Raw genomic sequence first — 21,560 nt, forward strand, 5'->3', positions numbered from 1 at the left:
GTACCCCACAAAATATGCTTATTGAACTCCATGTATTAAAAGCATAGACGAAGAGTTTAAGAGTAAGCATTACACAATTTTTAAGATTAAAAAAATGGAGAAAAAAAGTGTGAAAGGAAAGAAAAACATTTATCTTGGTCAGTGGCGGAGTCAGGATTTTCAGTAAGGGAATTCAAAATCTGAAGACGTAGACACATGAACCAGCCGAAGAAGATTCGACATCTACTATTTATACATAAAAAATTATTTTAACCATATATAAATAGTATAGTTTTTCGCCGAAGGGGGTTCGAACCTCTTAGCAACCATGTGGCTTCGCCCCTGACCCTGGCAATGAACACATCATTAACTGCTTTTTTTTTTATTTGAACCGGTTATTTAATTATAATAAAAAATTTAAAAAAAAGACAAAGCCCATTGAAGCACTTGAATGGATAGATAATTACGATCACTAAATTCATCATACTCTTACTAAAGTACGCATCAAGATTCAACAACAATTTAATACTTTAAAATTGTATTTTGAAAAAAAAAATTGATCAAACACAAATTGCAAAGCATTTCTCAAAATGATTTGTTTAGACAAATATAATGTGTTGCTCTATTAAAGCGTCTTTTCAAAAGTATTTATGACAAAAAGTACTACTCAAAATACGTTGATTTCAACAGATTAACCATATTTACTACAAGTTAGATACACTAATAGTGTTTAATTAAAAGATATTTATACAATATGTTACCTATAAAGTAATTACTTGAATGCATTGTTTGTTTTTAAATAAATTATAGTATGCATTCATGTCTATGTTGCTCGGTCTTTTCAAAAATATTATCATACCCGAATCCTTCAAAAAAGTATATTATTTTTGAAAGATTCAACCTTTGGTCGTCAATATTTCCAAAGAATCTGAATAAAGTAGATTCACACACATACAAAGATAAATAGGAGAGAAAACAACTTAGGTAATTACCGTTAAATCTTTTCATAAGCACTAATTGGTAATCGGATAAAAATATTAAATAACAAATAATTTGCTATCACAAGTTAAGATTCATTGATAGTGTAAAAAAAAAATATATTATCAATGTATATAACTTAAATTCATCCCAATATACATAAAGTCGTGAGAGAATCAAAATAAACCAAAACTTCTCGACTCCATCAACAGGTAAAACAACTACAATAGCACTTTAAACAAGTATATAAAGCAAATAAAAGTCTGACAAAAACCTAGAATCAAGAAAGAGTATAAGGTTAAATAAGATTCTGCTTACTTCAAAACTATGTTGCTCTCATTCTCCAAAAATGTCGCCAGATCCTCCAAAAATGCCGGCACACACCTAACACATTTTTGAAGAGTCTGAGCCACATGGCTTTAAAGAATCTATGCAGAAGAAATACACAAAGATGGAGACACAAACACACATTCTTGATCATAAAAGGGCATAGAACACAAAATATCCCTACAAATAAATGAAAAAATGCCATTCTTGGCAAAGACAAAATAATAATAAAAGAATAAACCAATAATATACAACAACAACAACAACAACAACTATGCCTCAATTCCGAACAAGAAGGTTTGGCTATATGAATCCTCACTGTTAATGTTACTCAAACAATAAAAGAATAAACCAATGTACGCGTCAATTACGCCTGAATTCCAAACAAGCTGAGATCAACTATATGAATCGTCACGGTTCTTCTCAATACAAATGATAAAAGAATAAACCAATTTAGATCATAAAGATATGTAGAGGATAGTTAGATACAACTACCCCGAGGGGGTTTAAGAGAAACGGTGTATTTCCGTATTCATACGTAGTAAAACAACACGTACGTACTCAAACTTACAAAGTAGACGGACAAATTAAGCCGGATCACGCTGCCTCGCTGGATAATAACTCAAGTTCAGCCCACCACAGAGGAGAAAGCCTTGGAACTGCAGCATGTGGTGATACATCAATTGCTTCCCTTAATTTATCAATGGATTCTTTAATAGTTGGTCTCTTCCTTGGATCTTCTTGAAGACATTGTTCAATTACTTCACAAATAACCATAAGCTCATTATTCTTGAAAGACTTCAATAATGGATCCACCAGTGAGGCGATATTCTGCTTGTCGTGACGAAAATATTGTGCCGCCTGAAAACAGCCATGGTTATGATGTTTATAAATTGTATAAGGAAGTTTAACGAATCGGCTCTATCCAGAGGCGAATTCAGGATTCAGTGACAGCGAGTTCAGAACGAGCCTAATTTATACACACACATAAGCATAAAGTTGTTGGCTATGTTGCTCTGACTATCCAAAAATGTTGTCGCGCTCGTGTTGGATCCTCCAAAAATGCACTACTTTTGGAGGATCCGACACGCACCACGTGGAAAATTTGAAGAGTCCGACCAACATAGGTTTCTGGTATATGTACTTATGGTTCGAGATGAAAGCAGTTGCCTGTCTGTGGGTGCAAAATGAGCCTAATTAATACACGCAGACAAGCATAAAGTTTTCAGCTATGTTACTGGCTCTCTAAAATATAGACGCACCCGTGCCAAATCCACCAAAAATGCACTACTTTTGGAGGACCCGACGCGTACCTGGTAGCATTTTTGATGAGGACAAGAAACATAGGTTTTTGGCATATGTACTTAAAGTTAGATATGAAAGCAATTTTCTGTCAGTGGGTACAGAATGAACCTAATTAATACACGCACACAAGCATAAGCTTTCCAGCTTCGTTGCTTGGACTCCCTAAAAAATTGGACGCACCCATGCCAGATCCTCCAAAAATGCACTACTTTTGGAGGATCCGACACGCACCTGACAACATTTTTGATGAGTCCCCGGCAACATAGGTTTTTGAAATATGTACTTATGGTTCGAGATGAAAGCAATTTCCTATCAGTGGGTACAAAATGAGCCTAATTAATACACGCACACAAGCATACAGTTTCCGGCTATGTTGCTCAGATTCTCTAAAAGTATTGACACACCTATGTCAGATCCTCCGAAAATGCACTACTTTTGGTGGATCCAATACACACTAACAATATTTTTGAAGATTCCGAGCAACATAGGTTTTTGGCATATGTACTTATGGTTCGAGATGGAAGTAATTTCCTGTCGATGGATTCAGAATAAGCCTAAAAATACACACACACACACGAAGTTTTTTTGCATAGTACTTATGGATCGAGATGACAACAATGGGTTCAGATGAACCCCTTGAATCTTCTCTAGATCCGCCTCTGGCTCTAGCCAGACATAAAAATTGCAGCCTAGGGATCAGAACATTAAGTTCAAGACGTATGAAAATAAGGAAAAAGGATATTTACCCAGTTTAGAAGAGACTCTTTTTCTTCTGAATAAGGGGATTTGCCAGAAATTATTTCTATTAAAAGAATCCCAAGGCTATAGACATTAGTTTCGGGATCAGCAAGCGGCGGCAGCACAGAATTCTCTAAATCATCGCTAGAGGACTTCGACTTGCCTGTTAGTTCTGACCAGAAATCAATCTCTGTAATCTGTTAAAAAAAAATTACTCAGTCGTCGGTAAAAGTTTCTTGATGACATAGTTTGGGATATATAGCCATGTGAAGCAGACCTTAGCAGCATAATCATCGGTCAAAAATATGGACTTTGAATTCAAGTTGCAATGTGGCACTGGGGGGTTCAATTCATGCATGTATTGAAGACAATACACTGTACCCATAACGGTTCTCATCCTCGCAGGCCAGTCCAGATGATCAGCTTCTTCAACTGGATCATTGAAAAAGTTGTAGTTTGTGTCATTCAGTAATAAATCCAAAAACACCATCATGAATGATTAAACTGAAACATAGCACTGCTAGAAAGTTTTAATTACCATGAAGATGCTCGTAAAGAGATCCATTAGGAGCATACTCAAAGACCATCATCCGAGTGAAAGGTTCATCCTCCTCGCAATATCCAATAAGATTAACAAAATTCTTGTGGTTCACTCGTGAAAATGTATCGATCTATTCAGGGTGAACATGAAGAAACATCTATGAGTTTAATAATCAAAAAGTGAAGTGTATGATGAAAAAGGATTTTGGAGGTGGTTAATTTGTGAAAGCAAAGAAATGATTAACCTTCTTCCGGAAGGCTGTTTCCGAGTGCATGGACCAATCTTGCAGAGAACTTATAGTAGTTGAGATAACGGCAATCTCCACTCCGCTTGACAGTGTTCCCTTGTATACTATATATGAATCGCCGCTGGTAATAATGTTGCTAAAATCCTCGCATGCTGTTTCAAGCTCGGATCTGTTCAGTTTTGGAACCCCTACAACAATGTTTTCACAGGCAAGAGAATTACAACGGACGAAAAATATCACAGATTAAAATAAAGGATTGCACGTTCCTATGGTTGTCGTTGAAATTTGTGGGGGGGAATATAAGCTAGAGAAAGCAAAATGTATGAGGAAAGATTGGTAACATTTTAGAAGAAGTATCAGTGGAGGATTCCAGCCTTCAAACATTAGTCAGCTAATTCACTTCTCGTGAGAATGAAGGAAATAGTTCCATTTGTACCTTCTCGTCCTAGCAAAGATATAGTGAAAAAGGGTATATAACAATTAACAATGCTACGCTGACAATATTAGTCCTCTAATTCCTCACAAGACGAAGAATATCAGTACCACCCTTTATTCCAATTAAATTGTTATAACAATGCTACGCTAAGAATATTTTTTAGATAAGGTAACGCACGCTAAATATTGTAACTACTCAACTAGTATCAGGGTGGGGAACAGAATATTAGCAGTATCACTTTTCGGCACAATATGATCAAAGTACCTGTAACAAATGCTTTTTGCAGCTGTCCACTCAATCCAGTCTTCCAAGGGCCAATTGTTCTAGCTGCTCTGATTCGGCAGATTAAGAACACAGAAGCAGCAAGAATGAGCAAAACTACTCCAATGCAAATCCCAACTACGTACTTCCAAGTACTTTCCGATTTTCCAGCGGGGGGACCTTGGCTATTAGTTGGCTTTTTAACAGCTGGCGGCTGTTTTACAGCACTTGCAGACTGTCCCACAGGTTGTAATTTGTCCTGAGACTCATACTGTGGAGGTGGTGATGGTAAGTTTGTAGGATCTGTTCCATTGGAATTTGGCACCGCACGAAACGACCCACTGCTTCTGCTACTTGGCATTTGAATGACAGGACCCAACGGTCCTTTGATATTGGCAGGAGCAGCAGCAAGGTTACTGGATTGTTCAGCCAACTTACGGCGTGCAATCTCCTCTTGGTGCTGTATAGTGTGAATGAAGTGAGGTCTGGATGACCCTGCTAGACAATGAAATATTATTATTTGTAAATGATTCTTCAGAATTCTTTTGAAAAACATGACGTGTTTACTCACTTGGAAGGTTGTCAGAGCAGTCTTTTCGGTCATCCATAAAGCCCGTTCCAGGAGATGGCCTAAAGAAATAGAAAAAATGCTTCTCAATGATAAAACTTAACTAGATGACCTGTGATGTGAAAAACTATTCAATTACTTACAGTTGGAAGAAACTGAGGTAACGCAAAATTGCCCATTTTATTGGTTCGACAAAGGAGTTTATCATCTTGAATGGTTTCATGCTGCCATGCCAGATGCTGCCGGAAAAAGGCATCAAAGTATCAGAGAAAGACATGCAAAATACCAAATTGAGAAATGAACTAGATCAATTAGATAGTGTGTTTCCGCATAGATAGACTATCCAGCCTCCGATATGCAAAAAACCAGCCGACTATGAAGACAGGGTACTAAAACAACTAAAAGAATCCTACCAATGCCGAAATTTTCTTATACAGCGAGTTCTGGCAGCAAAAGCAGAAGTGAGATTTTCGTCGAATTGTAATTCTGTGACTAAATGAAGCTTCCCGATTTCCAAGGGAACACTCTCCTCAAAGTTATTGTTATGAATCAACCTGGCAAAACAAAGTAAACACGGTTGATGAGCATTTTGAAATCACTTCATATCATACATGTGGATGCATATGTATATATCCGTATGCACACAACAAACCGTTTATCGTGCACACAACAAATCATTCACTCACAATATTCTTAGTGATTGCAGGTCTCCTATTTCTGCTGGAATTGTTCCACCCAAATTATTATCCCGCAAGTCAAGCACTTCCAGCATTCCGAGTCTTCCAAATTCTTTAGGAATAGCACCGAAAAAATGGTTCCCTGAGAGCACGCTGTGAAAGCAATCAGACAGCAAGAAGAAATACCATTAAGATTCAAACACAATTTATGCGGAGAACAATTTAAATGCAGAATATAAAATGATGAAAGCTGATTAGTAGATATCCAAAGCTTATCCCTCCTTTGTCCCTACCTCTCAATTTACTTGACCTAGATAACTCTTAGGGGTCGTTTGGTCTGAAGACAAGTTATGTTGGGATTAGTTATGCTGGTAATGTATTATTGCTTAGTGATTGTTTGGTTTGTTGTATTAAAAATAACATGCATTGCATAAATTTCGAAGAAAAAGTTCTTTTACAAAAATACCATCCACCTTATTTAGTAGAAAAAGAGTTTGAGGGACCTTAGGAGTATTTTTGTCATTTTCATTGTTTTATCCTAGGATAACTAATCCCGGTACTATTATTCCACCCTCTGATGTGGATAACCTATCCCGATACTAATTACTAATCCTGATATAACTCATCCCAGGATTAAGAACCAAACAAGGGATAAGCCCGTACAATTTTTTTATCCCAGGACTATCTATGCTGTCCACCATACACCAAACGACCCCTTACGTTCTTTCGAATTTACATAAGAAGATAAAAGTCTATTCAAAGATTATGACAACCTTCTACAGACGACGGTTCATGTAAAAAATAACACTACTTTTTGAGCAAGAGTAAAAAAAAAGCATATTAGCATAGCTAAATGTCATGACCCGCCACTTGATCATGAAGAAGGGAGAAAAAACTAGAGTCTAAGTCCGTGACATAAAGCTTACAGTGATCTCAAGTGAGTAAGATTTCCAAGCTCTGATGTCAGGGTTCCTTCCAAAGAACATCCATGGAGATTTCTGAACAGAACAAAAAAAAGAAAGGTTTAACGACATAAGAGTCGAAACAAACAATTTCAGTGTGCAGCATTTGGTTTATTATTATTAGTTCAACAGACTGGTTCCATAAATCAAATCAACAAACACTAACCAATAGAGAAAGTTTATTGACAAAACAATTAAACTAGAAAATTTTAGTATGCATAACAAGAGACTTACAGGATTTGCACTTTCCCATCCAGGCACTCAACACCAGACCACATGCATGGGTCACAGTGATCAGCATTCCAGTTTTCAAGAACTCCATTTGGATCAGAATACACATTCAATTTGAATTCGAACAACGACAATCCTGTTTCTCAAATCAACAGTGATCAGCAAAACAAAGAATAAGCCAATAACTTGAATAGACAAAAGAAACTAGAGACTAGACCTCGGTCCGGGGAGACAGACGACGCAGCCCTAAGTGAGTAAAAAACATGAAAGATCAAGGTTCATATCCCAGAAAAGACCAATAACTCAACTCCCTCTATCTCAATTTATGCAGCACATTTTCCTTTATAGTTTGTCACAAAATGAATAACATCTTTCCATGTTCAGATTAATTTAATCTTAATATTCAAATTACACCCACACACAAATGTCTATACCTTGTTTTAGAGCAGAAACAACAAAATTCTTTCTTTCTTTCTTAAACTCTGTGTCCAACAAAACATGACCATATAAATTCGGATGGAGGGAGTAAGTGATTTTGTCTTGTTGGGCTAAGTCAACACAAAGATGCTCTTAACATGGTGCGATATTGTCCGCTTTGGGGCAAGCCCGCACGGTTTTCCTCAAAGGCCTCATACCATGTTAAGAGATCCTACACCTAATATGTAGCTTTCCAATCTTTTCAGCTACCAATGTAGGACTTTATTTGCACATCCAACACATCTCATATGCCTCAGACTCGATGGGCATAGTAACTAATACCTATGTTGGTTGGAGGTACAGGGTATATAGTGAAACAATTGAGGTGCATGCAAGCTGGCCCAAACGGCGAACACTATGGTCATCCAAAAGTAAAAAAGAAAGAAACTAGAGAATAGTAACTACCTTCAGAATTAAGAGTGCAACATTCATGAACCTCCAAAAGAAGAATCAAAATAGTAAGAAACAACAACTTGATTCCATAAATGTTCCATCTACTCCTCATTTCTTGTCAACAGCCAGGATTCTGAACAAATTCTCACACAAAATCGCCAGTTTTCTCGGTATGAAATGACTCTCCTCCGAGCAACGAAAATCACTCGGACACACGATAACACATTTACTTATCTGCACAACTCTATACTAGACACAAAAACTAAAAAAGATTACAAACATAATCAACTATAATATTTTCAGTAATGAAATTCAAAATATAAAGAACTAAACACACAAACAAGGTGAATGGGGATCAACATCTAATATATATATGTACTGTGTACATACAATCAATTTTAACCACGTATAAACACTGTAATTTTCTGTCGTATGAACCATTTGGTCCTACCTGGCTCCGCCCTTTAATGGGGTCTCTCATTTTCTCAACATTTCTATAATTTAGGCTATATTACCTCTGTTTTCTCCATCATTGCAGAAACCCCAAGTCCTCAAAATTTCCAAGATTCAATTTTTAGCTGAAAATGCAAACACAAAACAACAAGAATTAATAAAAATTGAATCTTTTTGGGGGGGAAAGGAAAAAAGGTGATCATAAGATAACCATATTCTCAAGCAAGCAAACAGAAATTCAAGAAAAAGGTGTAAAGGATGAAAGATAAAAGATTAACCAGAAAAAGCAAACAGAGGCCAAATTCTTGGAAAAAAAATCAAAAAATTTAAGCAAATGGAAAATGTGGGATTTTTTTATGAAATGTAGAATTAAAATCCAAAAAAAAGAATTTTTTTTTTGGAATATTTTTTGTTGACGGCTGTATTCAGGATGATCTCAGAAGAGGAACTCTCTTCGACCATCCCTGAGAAAGAGGGTTGAGGTGAAGGGAAAAAAAGAGAAAAAAAGGAAAAAGATTTCTCTCTTCTTTTCTCTCTCTAAGAAAAAAAGTTTTTTTGTTTTGTTTTTTTTCTGTTTTCAGTTTTTTCTCACAGCCCACCATTTTTTCCTGACTCGTATAATACGCGTTTTTAGGGGTTTAATTTTAGCAAATCTTTTTTTTTTAATAAGTTACTATTTTTAGAAATTGTTTAAATATAATTTTAGAATTGATATAATATTACCGATGATGACCGAGTTGATTGTGTAGTGGATTTCCCAAATAGAGGGATCTCTAACTCAAATTTGCAATTTTTTTATGATTTTTTGATTGAACTAATCTCACATAATTGACATTAAAATTTATAAAGATCTTAAATTCAAAATCCCTTTTATGCTTTTTCGGTCAAGAGATCGCATTAGAATCTCTCAAATGTCGAGTTTCAGATTTGAAACTTTCTTCATATTTTTTAACTGAGCTCATTAGATGAAATTTATTTAATACAATTTATCGTTATCATATAATATGCGAGCTATTATATTGGAGTCGAATTTTAATTTTATTTTTGACACTGTCTTTGACTCTTTGTACGTGCGTGCGTGCTTGCCACTTTAAGAATAAAAAAACATTAAACAAATTCGCAATCATTATCCAAAGATATAGTAAGATAATTTGATTAATTTCTTTTTTTTTTGTTGTCGAAGATATACTCCCCGTGTTTAATTTGATTATTTTATTTTAACTTGACACGAAATTTTTTTAAAAAAAACTTTGAAATTTTGTGATCTTAATATAAAGATATGTTAAATATATTAAAAAAAACTCGACAATTTTATAGTTTTAAATATATCCGTTGAAAAGTTAAAACTAAAAAGTTACGAAAAAAAAAATATTCTTTTTTAAATGAATTATGAAAAAAAATAGTACAAACTAATTGAAACGAAAAAAAATATTTTATTTATCTCTTGATACACTTTTTTTTATTAGGCTGTCCCAAAAAAGAGGATCAGATCACAGAGGACTTGGCAAAACACACTCATGCTGTACCACGACAGCTCTCAGATTTATTTTCTGTTATCAGTAATCAGTATACCCTCTATACGTATTAAAATATTTAATTATATATTCAATTATTATTTTATATTAATTTAGAATTATTGTAGACACTCATAAATTTGATATTGTGAATCCACCTCTAAACTCACCTTCTTGGTTTTGTTGAAGATGGAGCACTTGAAAATGAAGTTTTGCAGAACCAAACTTGTTGGATTTATTTTATAATGTATCGTATTATTTTAATGTATTGTTTTGATAAATATGCATTTTCCGTCGTTTTATTATGTCACGCATGAGCAATACGAAGAATAAGCTTATATTAAAAAGAAAAGTATGAATAATAATGAGACAGTAGAAATAACATTTTTATAAATTAACATTCATATTATAAACAAAACAACTAGCAACGTGGTATAACCTTGCACTTTATCAATTTAGGTATATGTGTTGGGCAGACTGGTATACTAAGCTCCCACGATGTGAGGGGTCGGGGGAAGGATCGGACACCACAAGGCTCTATTATACACAATCTTAGCTTACATTTCTGCAAGAGGTGGTTTAGAAACAACATAATTCAGGCAACCACAAAAGCACTAGATGAACCTTCAAAATGCTTAACTGAACCCAAAAGAGCCTTTGCAGCACCAAAATGTCTGATTCTATACACACCTGAAGCAGCTGATTCTGGTATCCTCCACTCGATTGTTGCCTTACTACGAGGGCTGAGTTTAGCAGGTCTCGACCATATAAACCGAAGGCAGAAATCATCGTCATCATAAGCAGGCACCCAAGTGTCCTTTCCATGAAGAATCTCGACGAGGGCAAATGTACCTTCAGTCATGAGATCATTTCTGGGGCATGCTGACCAGAAAGAAACCGAGACAAGGTCACCCCTCTTGAACATGGAACTTTGAGGAACATCGGTGATTAAGTCGCCGAATTTGGAACCAAATGGTGCCGCGTCCATTACAACAGGTGCCAACAAGCTTATCTGCTTTTCTAGCAAATCAGGGGGTTGAGGGCCTGCTTGCAAGTTCTTTCCTGTGATAAGAGCAGACGCTAGCGTCTTGAACTGTTGGATGTAAGCGCTAAGTGTATGTGGACCGTACAGTGTAGAGGCACCCTAAAAAAACGCGCAAAGTTATTTAAGATCAATAGTAAAGCAACTTATTGCACATTTAAAATGTGCTAGTTCCAAGAGACAACTAATTGCATTAACATGATAAAAGAGGTTCTTTTAAGTTTTGGCCTTAATGTCCTAATTTCAGAAGAGAAAAGTAGGAAAAAAACAATTTTTGGGTGTTGCTAACAAACAAATATGCTAATTTTGAGCCGAGAGTCTTTCGGAAACAGCCTTTCTACCTCCAAGAGGTACGTGTAAGGTCTGCGTACGCTCTACCTTCCATAGGACGGGAAAAATAAGCTAGCAGCAGAGAGTGATTGCAACTAAAAAGACGAAGGTGTAGTTATAGGAGTGTGCCATATAATTCAGCTCATTGTTCGAGATGAGAATGATAAGACTTTTCTATTGCCTTATTCTTAACCTCATTGCAATAGATACTATTTGAGTCAGTATTTAGTGTCGTACACTATTTTCAAACAATAAATGTCAACTACGTCTCCCAAAAATTTCTGAAGCTCCTGTAACATTTAGACTTAAATATGCACATTTTTGGGAGAACTATATCGAGGTTGCAAGAGAATGGCTGTATTTAAAGCCTTACGCTATAAGATACCAAGTCCCTTTATTTCTTTTTTCATGACTCTGAAAATTGGACGGAAAAGAGGGTTTTACATGCTTTAGGTACATACTAATGTGCAATGAGTATACCGGACTTCTCTGAACTTTATATTATAACCGATGCACTATAATTTCTAATTAACTGACCTCATATCTCTGAATCTCGTACTCCTCAAAGGTGGTTATATATTGTGAATATGTATTAGTCAATCCAGCAAGCATAACATGAATATTGCTATCAAACTCCTTGGTACCCCCACTCGTGAGCACCATTTTCACAGTATCTCGCAGGCGTCTACCCGCCATTGTAGTGAATTCTGTTGTGAGCATAAAAGGAAAAATTACGTGAGGTATGAGAAGAAGACATCTAAGGATCTGCCACTGCATAAGAAATCACCAGAAATAAAAGAGATCGCAAGTCTTGATTGATACCTCCAGGAACACTGAGAATGACCAGCTGCCCTATTCTTAGAATCTGAACAGGAAGTATTGAAGGCTGCAAAAATGGAAAACAAAGGAATCAATCATTGAACATTATAAACAAGACATCATGTAGAGGGTGTCGAGTATTTTAGTGGGAGGTTTGCGCATTTGGATTAGGCTTTTACGTATTGAAGCAAAAAAAACAATTATGGCAAGTAGTTAGCCAGAAAATGAATCTTATGCTTCTCTATAGCAGCAATTCATTGAATATCATATTGTTGAGCAGGACAAAGACTTCCCATCACTCTCTTTTATCAAAGTCCAAATACTTCTTTTCTTCAGTTAGCAACCGTACGAAGTTTAAACCTTCTCATCATTAGCAGGAAATACAGACAGTACCATTATCTCTCCCTCTAGTCTATATCTGCCCGTACATATGGTTAAAGTGAGATGAAAATTGTAAAGCTTGACAACACAATCTATGGATTTCAAGTTGTATAGGCTTAGTTGTCAACTGGTATAGTGGTAGAATAATAATCCAATTTCTACTTTTGCCCTAAAATTTCGAAATGAGAACAATCAATTAAGCAACATGTGTTCTATTGTCCCAAAGTATTTTAACATATTTGAGATTCCGAATTACATTTTCTTCATTCAGGCACTCTTCCTGACAAAAAGATTTAAGTAGTCCTTTCAGTCGGAAATCACAAGTGCACATGCATTCTACAAATAGGAACTTGAGGAAGAAGAACATATAACTGTTTGATGCTAGAGATCCTCTACGTGCGGAAATATTTAACAAGTGACAGAGCAAGAAAGCTACTTACTGCCCAATCATAGGGAACCTTCATTTCACCAGTATCAAGCAAAATGGGCTTCGGATGTTGACACTTAATTTGTTCGGCGCCTGGTGTTTTAAGCAAGTTTCGCACCAACCTCCAGAAAGCATTTCCCTGAAGATTTTTCCAGTAAGATGAGCAAACAGAAAGCACTTCATTCACTCTGATTGATAATGGTCAAATAAACAAGAAAAATCTGTTTTAATACCTGGTCATCTCCCTGCTTAAAATCAAATGCTCCGGGCCCATCAGTTGTACCGGCAGCAAATGCAAACCCCATTGCAGGAGGACAGGTTTTAACTGTTTCAGTACTACCACCCTCTTTTGTAACTGTCACCTCAAGATTGGAGAAGTCCACATAGGTGTGACGAAAATCAATCTTGCCCTTTACTTGCTCTGTTGCTTTATCGAAAAGCTCAACAGCTTTTTTAAATTGTCTCTCCCCAATGATGCGTGTACTCTCAAATTCATCTGGGTATCTACCACCAAACAAAGGATGACATTATGAATCATCGCAGCAACGGGGACATTATGATCAAACTATCCAAATAGTACTAAACAAAGATTGAAATTATCCTAAATCAAAGTAAAAGACTATAATGAATACCCTGGTCCTCGACCATAACATAACTCGTTCTTTCCACCGCATGTACTATGATTGAAGTCACAAGGAAGCCCTGTGTCTATGCAGAACGCACCGAGCACATTGGGACTTACATCACCACAGTTGGATTGACAAAAAGCAGAAACAAATTTCGGCCGATCAGCCAACCTTAAGGCACTTCTGACACGTCTGGCCACGCTCATTAACCTTGTGACTGGCTTACCTGGAGAAGACTGGAAAGAAGCAGCAAGTTCTAGTAGCTCATGATCTGCATTTAATTACAATCTGATTAATGAGTGTCCTTAGTTATGAAAAAAATATTTTTTTCAACTTTCAGCAGCAATCTAGTCCTATTGTCCTCTGAGCTTTCTCTTATTTACATTATTTTATTTATCCCAAACAGAAAGTGAAAGGTCCAGAGAAGAACTCTATGGATTAGAAATTGGAACATGTTACCATACTTCACTCATAATTGATGAAGAATGCAGTCCATGATTCCACTTTATCAGCACCTTATGTGCATCTAGTGTTTTATGTAAAGACTGTATGGTTCCGCTCACCAACCGCACGAACCTCAAGATGACAAGACTAGCCCTCATCTGCAGCCCAGGTCCAGGGAACAAAGACCACCTTGGAGTCATACTCAATGCATAACTATTTGGAAAAGCTGAGACCACACACTTCTATTCCTACCTTTTCGGTACAAAATAGCTACACAACCTGCCCGTTGTGTTTCACCTTTTCGCCTTCCAATCCAAATAACCCGAGCATCAACTCCAACGTCTAGGTAAAAAGTCAATCTTGGAAATTGTTACTCCCTCCATCGCATATTAGATTGGCACTTTCTATTTTACACGATGATTAAGAAATCATTAATAGATTGATCAACTTTACTATTTTGCCCTTTGTTCATATTAATTAGTCTGTTGAAAAAAAAAATTGGATCTTCAAAATTTGTTTAAACTTCCAAAGGCCATATTAATTGTAGGGGTAAAATGGGAAAAATTAATTAATTCTATCCTGATTTAGTAAGTGATCAAGTAATATGAAATAAATATTTTTAGTAAGATGCCCATCTAATATGGGACAGAGGGAGTATTACAGTTAGACGCAACTACTTGATAAGAGTCATACACAATGGGCAAAAAACCTTCCACTTCTCGTAGATGTGAGTCAGACGATGTCTACATTTAGTCCCTATATTAATCTCCCGACACGTTTACAAGACATTATGTTCATTCTAGTTTTTCTTCCAACAAACTCCATCAGATTCACAAACCCTACTAAGTTTTGGCACCAACCTTCTGCTACAACCTCTTCCCCTGACCACACATTCCTCCCAAACACCTATAAGTATCCTATCTCCATCTCTCAAACCACCACAATTGTTCCTTAGAACCTCCGTGGAGGTTGGGAGTCTGGAAAAGCAGATAATGACAGTAAAATTAGTTAAATCAGTTCACAATGAGTTTAATTACTTCAATAATGAGACTAGAATAGCTCATGTCAAACAAGTCAAAGGTTACTGTTAAGTAATATACTATAGAGGTTTAAAAAAACAAACTCAATACATCAAACCTAGAAGGTGCAAAATTCTCCAAGGAAAGTGCAATCTAGGTACAATTTACTATTAGTAACCAATCATCACTTTGGCTCTACTGAGATAATTCATCACATGGAAAAGGAGAAAATCACTTACGCTTCCCACTAACAATTGGTATGATGTTTGAGACTCTTCGGGGAAGTTCGCTCGCTTTAGATATAGTAAAGTTTGATGGTTCAGTATTTTTCTGATCAAACCAGTCTTCCATAAACCGTGCAGCAGCTCCTTTGTTGTCCCCACTAATCAAAGAGTTGGTTCGACTCATAGAAGTTCCATGAGTTGCAAACCAATTAAAGCTGCCTACTGGACCCCATTCATCATCAGTAAACTTTAAAAGGGTCATTTCTTTGTCAACATTGTACTTATATTTACCACGTTCTCCAGCAGGATTATTCAAATAAGCACTAGGGCTACGATTCACACCAGCATCCAGTAGCTCCCCTGTTGATGACAGCCAAAATTCAATTAGTCTAATGCTGAGATTAACTTGTTAATTACCCAAGATCTGTCAAAGTTCCTGCTGTGGAATATATAGTTCTTTTTCTTTTTTACCATATTGAAGCTTGAAAAGAACACAAGCAAAAGCAAAGACACCAGTACTTGAGCAATTTACTGGAATGCACACAAACTATCCACTCAAAAAAGTTGATTAAGTAATACTAGTAACAAAGATAACAATAATAGATAAATAAATAAACCCCAAAGTCCAGACTAATAAGATCAAAGCAAAAGTCTAAAGATCGGCAGGTAACATGTACATACACCCAATATATTTTCTCTGGCAGCACTTAGACACTCCGTTTCATAAGACCACAAAGAGAAGACAGTAAGCACTAAGAGGACAGGCACCAACCATCAGAACAAATATTAAGATGACACATGATGAACAATTGTAAAGATCTAAGACAGCTGGACATAGAAGAAAACTAAAAGCTGCAATCCTATGTCTCATTGTCAAGCAAAAGATACAGAAGAAATCAACAGCCTACCTTTATTGACAAATATTGATCCAGGTCGGAGGTTTTCATGAGCTTGTATGATACTTTGCTCAATCCCATTAACTACAGCATCAAATGATTGACGGACAAAACCCAGAGATGTTACGATATATACTACGTATTGTAGATAACCACCAGGGCCAGCATGGGTGTGAATCCCACTAATAGCAACATTTTGTTCGGTGTAAAGATTCCCATACCTGGAAAAGCAGCAGTTGACACAAAATTTGAAATCAAACAGGAATTGGGCTTAGTACATAACAAGAAGTTTTTGCATTATGTCATACTTGACAGATTCAGCTGGAAATAAATAAACCATATAAAGGAAGGTACGAGTACCTAGCCTTCAATCTCTCAAGAACTTTGATGGTTACAATCTGCGAGGCCATGCAAGCATCAAGGTTCACGAAAGCAACACGCTTCCCTTGAGGTTCAGCTACAATGAAGGTACGAGCTCGCAATCTGAAGTGAACACCCGACACAATCTGTTCCATGTTAGCATATCCCATCATGTTGACATCAGCAGCCGGACCAGTTATATCATAGCTTCCAAGCCCAATTAAGTAATTGGAAGCTTCCACTCCTCCTCTTCCATTCCCTTGTGATAATAACAACAGCAACAGAGCCAACCAAATCATCCCTACAGATCTCCCAACCTCACCTTTCAGACAAACAGATACCCCCATCAAGTTAACAACGCAACGCTGCTTTCCAGCTTAATCAGTTCAACACATCTTCCTATACCAAAAGGAATTTCAAAGAAAAAAAAATTAAAGATTCAACCTTTAAATACTAATGCAGCTACTAAAGATCTATATCATCTCAAAGAATAAAGAAATCCTCTAAAAACAACAAACATAAGCAAAATTTTATACTAAGCAGTTACTAGCTTTAACCTAACCCCAAGAAATCAACCTTTAAGCAATGAACTAGTAGTAAGGATGATCAAAACCCAAACATATAAACCCTACATTACAGGTAAGCTAAAAAGTTACCGGATTGGGAAAAGAAACTGAGTAAGAGGCGCATCAAATTGTGCTAAACAATTATAGTTGAATCAGCTAGTCTCGATCATGATATATATATATATATGAAGTGGGAGATAAGGAGGGGGGAAACAGAATATCCCATTAAGTTATCAACACGACGTTGTCTTGCAGCTTAATCAATCCAACACATCCTCCTAAAACAAAATGAATTACAACCAACACTTTAAAGATTCAAATTTTAAATACTAATTGCATCTACTCTATATTTCAGCTAAACAAATTGGAATTCCTCTAACATCAAAAAAATAAGCAAAACTTTACACTAAGCTTTAGGCTAACTCCAACCAATCCACCTGTTATCAGTGGTGGAGCCAGTATTTTACTAATGGGTTTCAAAATATGAAAAGTAAACAAACCAAGAAGCCAAAAGGGGTTATATATATATATATATATAAGATAATTTTAACCATGATCAAACAACTCAGTGGCAAATGTAGAGAGTAAGGTACTGGGTTCAAGTAAAACCCAGTATTTTCGACAAAACTTGAATATAGATATGTGAAAAAAGAAATCACTAATTTCAATAAAATACTACATTTTGAACCCATAATAGGGTTCGATTGTAAACAACATAAAGATTGCAACCCAATATCTTAAAAATTCTGGATTCGCCTTGAAACCCAAAAAAAACATAAACCCTAAGTTAAGAAATTACCGATACTCCACCAATTGAGCTACAAAATTGTGCTAATTATGGCAATTCTTGTTGAATCAGCTACTCATATATAAAGTAAAGTGAAAAAACATAAGGGTTGTTGCGGAAGAGTGAAGAATGAACTACAATTATAATAGGAAGCTTCATTTTTCCTTGCTAAAGTGTGAAAATAATAATATTTTACAACAACGATGTTTCCGATTCACATTTCACCATTACACTTCCTCAATGGGTGATGGATTGGCGACGGGACCCACGTCCACGTTTGCTGGTGACGTGTATGCTTGAAATTATCGAGTTCATCGGATCGAGAGAATCAAATGTTGGAGAAAATTTTGCTGTGAATTGGGTTTTTCAACTGACTGGATGAAAATATTGGGGAAGAAGACCGTTTCATATTCAAAGTTGCACTAAAGAAACGTGTATTCAAAACTCAAACTCGATATCAATAATTAAAATAGGAAAAAAGTTACTGATTTATTGATAAGCGATTACTTATTTAGCAGTTTCGATAATGGTTTGATTTTTTTTATTATGGAATTATCGATTCTTAAGGATTTGAATTTTTTTGTTAGGAGATAATTAATAACACGATAGTAAATTAATTAATTATATTTATACTATTTGGTATATAAAGTCCCTGACTTCGGACTTAGTTTCGTACTTTTATTTTTTATTGTCTCAAACTCTCAACTTAGGGCTCAGTTTTATACTTTTATTTTTAATTGTCTCAAACTCTCGGTTACTCTAAAATGTATCAATGTTTGTTTTTGAGCAAAATACAATATGTCAACTTAGGTGCATAGTTCATTTGATTTGTCACTTTATTTTAAGTTATCTTAAATGTTTTTGTTTGTTAAAATCCTAAATGGTTAAACCAATAATGATCAATAACTGATAAACGATCTCTGGTAGAAATGAAAGGTAAGGCTGTGTACAACAGACCCTTGTGGTCGGGCCCTTTCCCGGACCCTGCGCATAGCGGAAGCTTAAGTGCACCGGACTGCCCTTTTTTTTTTTTAGTAAATATTACTAGGATGAAATATAGTGTAAACTGAGGGTTAAGGGATAGACGTGGGATGATCCAGGGTTAATAGACTTAAAATTTCGCTTATATAATTTATTTATTATTATTTTCATTAAGAAAGTCATTTTTCTCAATTTTACAAAACTTATTTTTCTAAAAAGATTATTGTTCAACTTTTAAACAAATAAAACATAACAAAGGGAGAGTAGCACTATGGATCCATAATTTAGTTTCCTACCCCTTTCAATACTACTCCCACCGTTTCTATTTACTTATCAAATATTTCCTAATTTGATTTCTCTTTTTACTTATCAATTTTGACAAATCAAGAAAGGATAATTTTTTTTCTTTCTATTATATCCTCAATTTATTAATATTGAATTAATGTTTTTAAAAATATATAGTGAGTAAATATGTTTTAAATTCTATTAATTAATATGAGTAAAATGATAAACTCAGTATATCAATTATTATTTTTTTAAGTGGTGTATTAAGTCAAAATTTAATAAGTAAAAAGAAATGGAGAGAGTAGTCAACGAAGCACATCAAAAAAAAATATATTAAAAAAAGGTGAAAGACAAAAGTGGATATTTAGTTCACGTTGGGGAAAACAAAGACAATAATAATGCTCCCTAATCCAAACAAATCATAGGAAATTGCTATGTGGAGGTCCCAATAACCAATTATTTGATGAGTAAATCACGAGTGAAAGTATTTTTTATATTATTATATCATTTAAATAATATTTATGAATAAATGAATTTAAAATATAAAATTTACAATCTTAAAAATAAATCTGCAATAAAAAGGTAAGTTAACTCAATGATATAATTTTTTTTATTATACTAATAACAAGTATATCTTCAACTCTTATTGAATTTAATTAATGTGTTCAATATTCTAATTTTAATTACTGAACGGGTCATCTTATTTGATCTATGAGTTTATAATTAAATATTTTCAATAATTTAAGTGTGATTTACATATAGGTCTGAGCTAAAAATTATGAGTATGCCCTTGATTATGTTGACCACCCCTATTCCCACCATACCTCATCTTAAACGATTGTTTTATTAATTATTTTTTTTGGATTTTCCTTAAATAGACCTTTAAACTTATTCGAGTATGTTTTGTATCCCGCTATTTAATTTAAGTTCAAAATTTATTAAGCCTTTGATTTTATTCAAATTGTATCTATTAAACACATAATATTTGAATTATTCAATAAAAATATAATTATTTGTAACTCACACGTGAATAACGTGATTTAGAAAAAGGCAATGAAATGAATGGGAGGTGGACCAATATTTATAAATCATGAATGCTAACATCTACTACCTATTACAATTAATGTTAACACATATTATATCCAAATCTAAATATTCTCCTTTTCCATCTTATAATTAATGCAAATTCCCAAGTAAGTAGATGGCAAGGCGATGAAATTAAAATTCTATTTGAGATAACATTATAAAACATACCTAAAAATCATATAGCAATAGGAAAAAGGAAACCATGGAATAAAGAAAAAATCACGGTTCACAAAATACATATTCTCCGTCTCATTTTAACGATTATTTTTTTTTCTCCTATTGAAAAAAATAAAAAACACAGGATATAGTTTATTAATTTATCCTTACATATTATGAATGTTTTTCTTTTTGAGAATTAAGCTCTATTAGAAAAAAAACTACTTCTTTAATATTAATTAATTAAAAATAATTGTCAAGTTTAGTCTTAAATTTCTGAAACGATGTTATTTTGAGTTAAAATGATGTAATTAAGATGGAACGAATTGACTGACACTTAGTGATTCCACTATCGTTTCAATTAGGGGTGTCAAATAGACAAGACGAGTCAAAATATATTGAGTTAATAAATAACTAAGCAGATCATTAATTAGTCTAAAGATTATTTGGGTTAAAATAAGTTAAACAATGAATTATAACCTGATCTGCCCAACTATTATCATGTTTTGAATTTTTTTTTCTTATAATTTTCTTAATTACTTAATATTATTTTCCTCTACTATTACTTTATATAACCTTTCAAACAGAAAAATATTTTAATAAAATTTCTTATGAACTAATTTGGGTTATATATCAACTTACTTTTAAAGGAACTAAATTGAGCATGTAAAACAAGTCATGCATATTGTGTTCTTAACCACAAATACATAATTTAAGCCGAAAATATTGTATTCTTTCCAACTATTTTTTTTCTTAAAAGAAAGAGGAAGAACACAACTAACTTTAAAAAAGAAAGAAACAATGATATCTTCGTATATCAAGTATTAGAGATTAGTGTATCTAGCTAACTTATATTTATCTAACCCTCTCTTTTATTACTATTAAAAATTAATACACAAAGAATTAGTGTCGACGGATTTCATCGCCAAATAACATTTTTTTGTTTTAACCAGATTAATAACGGATTAGTAACAGATTATCAAAATAATTATTAGCTACATACGATTTAGCGATAAATTAATAATAAAACTCATAGCAAATCTA

General features: G+C 34.6%; 2 protein-coding genes across 12 annotated transcripts; both read right to left on the bottom strand.

Annotated features, from left to right (window-relative positions):
- Positions 1-308: 308 nt before the first annotated feature.
- LOC129894357 (protein MALE DISCOVERER 2-like) lies at positions 309-9,135 on the bottom strand. Of its 8 annotated transcripts, XR_008767673.1 has the most exons (17): positions 8,852-9,134; positions 8,636-8,698; positions 8,133-8,364; positions 7,254-7,386; positions 6,984-7,055; positions 6,067-6,210; positions 5,794-5,934; positions 5,524-5,619; positions 5,384-5,442; positions 4,816-5,310; positions 4,113-4,303; positions 3,866-3,998; positions 3,605-3,759; positions 3,336-3,524; positions 1,856-2,145; positions 1,276-1,341; positions 309-327 (listed from the first exon to the last, which is right to left on the bottom strand). XR_008767673.1 is itself a non-coding variant. In XM_055970015.1 (16 exons), exons 3-15 carry the CDS (start codon positions 8,230-8,232, stop codon positions 1,882-1,884), a joined length of 2,172 nt encoding a protein of 723 aa, XP_055825990.1. In that variant the 5' UTR covers positions 8,233-8,364; positions 8,636-8,698; positions 8,852-9,134; the 3' UTR covers positions 1,121-1,341; positions 1,856-1,881. The 8 variants fall into 8 exon arrangements, 7 of the variants coding, with proteins under 7 accessions (XP_055825990.1, XP_055825992.1, XP_055825988.1 ...); XM_055970015.1 differs by lacking the exon at positions 309-327 and having other exon boundaries at positions 1,121-1,341; XM_055970017.1 differs by lacking the exons at positions 309-327; positions 1,276-1,341 and having other exon boundaries at positions 1,573-2,145; positions 5,800-5,934; positions 8,852-9,135.
- Positions 9,136-10,449: 1,314 nt separating this feature from the next.
- Positions 10,450-18,423, bottom strand: LOC129893924 (neutral ceramidase 2-like). Of its 4 annotated transcripts, none has more exons than XM_055969368.1 (10): positions 18,240-18,423; positions 16,656-17,054; positions 16,308-16,516; positions 15,415-15,759; positions 13,719-13,983; positions 13,320-13,590; positions 13,100-13,225; positions 12,282-12,345; positions 11,997-12,166; positions 10,450-11,231 (listed from the first exon to the last, which is right to left on the bottom strand). In XM_055969368.1, the coding sequence occupies exons 2-10, from the start codon at positions 17,000-17,002 to the stop codon at positions 10,683-10,685; spliced, it is 2,346 nt and encodes a 781-aa protein (XP_055825343.1). In that variant the 5' UTR covers positions 17,003-17,054; positions 18,240-18,423; the 3' UTR covers positions 10,450-10,682. The 4 variants fall into 4 exon arrangements, with proteins under 4 accessions (XP_055825343.1, XP_055825341.1, XP_055825342.1 ...); XM_055969366.1 differs by having other exon boundaries at positions 18,234-18,423; XM_055969367.1 differs by lacking the exon at positions 18,240-18,423 and adding an exon at positions 18,147-18,235.
- Positions 18,424-21,560: the final 3,137 nt, after the last annotated feature.

Source organism: Solanum dulcamara, chromosome 7 (assembly GCF_947179165.1).
Source record: "Solanum dulcamara chromosome 7, daSolDulc1.2, whole genome shotgun sequence".
Classification (NCBI taxonomy): Eukaryota; Viridiplantae; Streptophyta; class Magnoliopsida; order Solanales; family Solanaceae; genus Solanum; species Solanum dulcamara.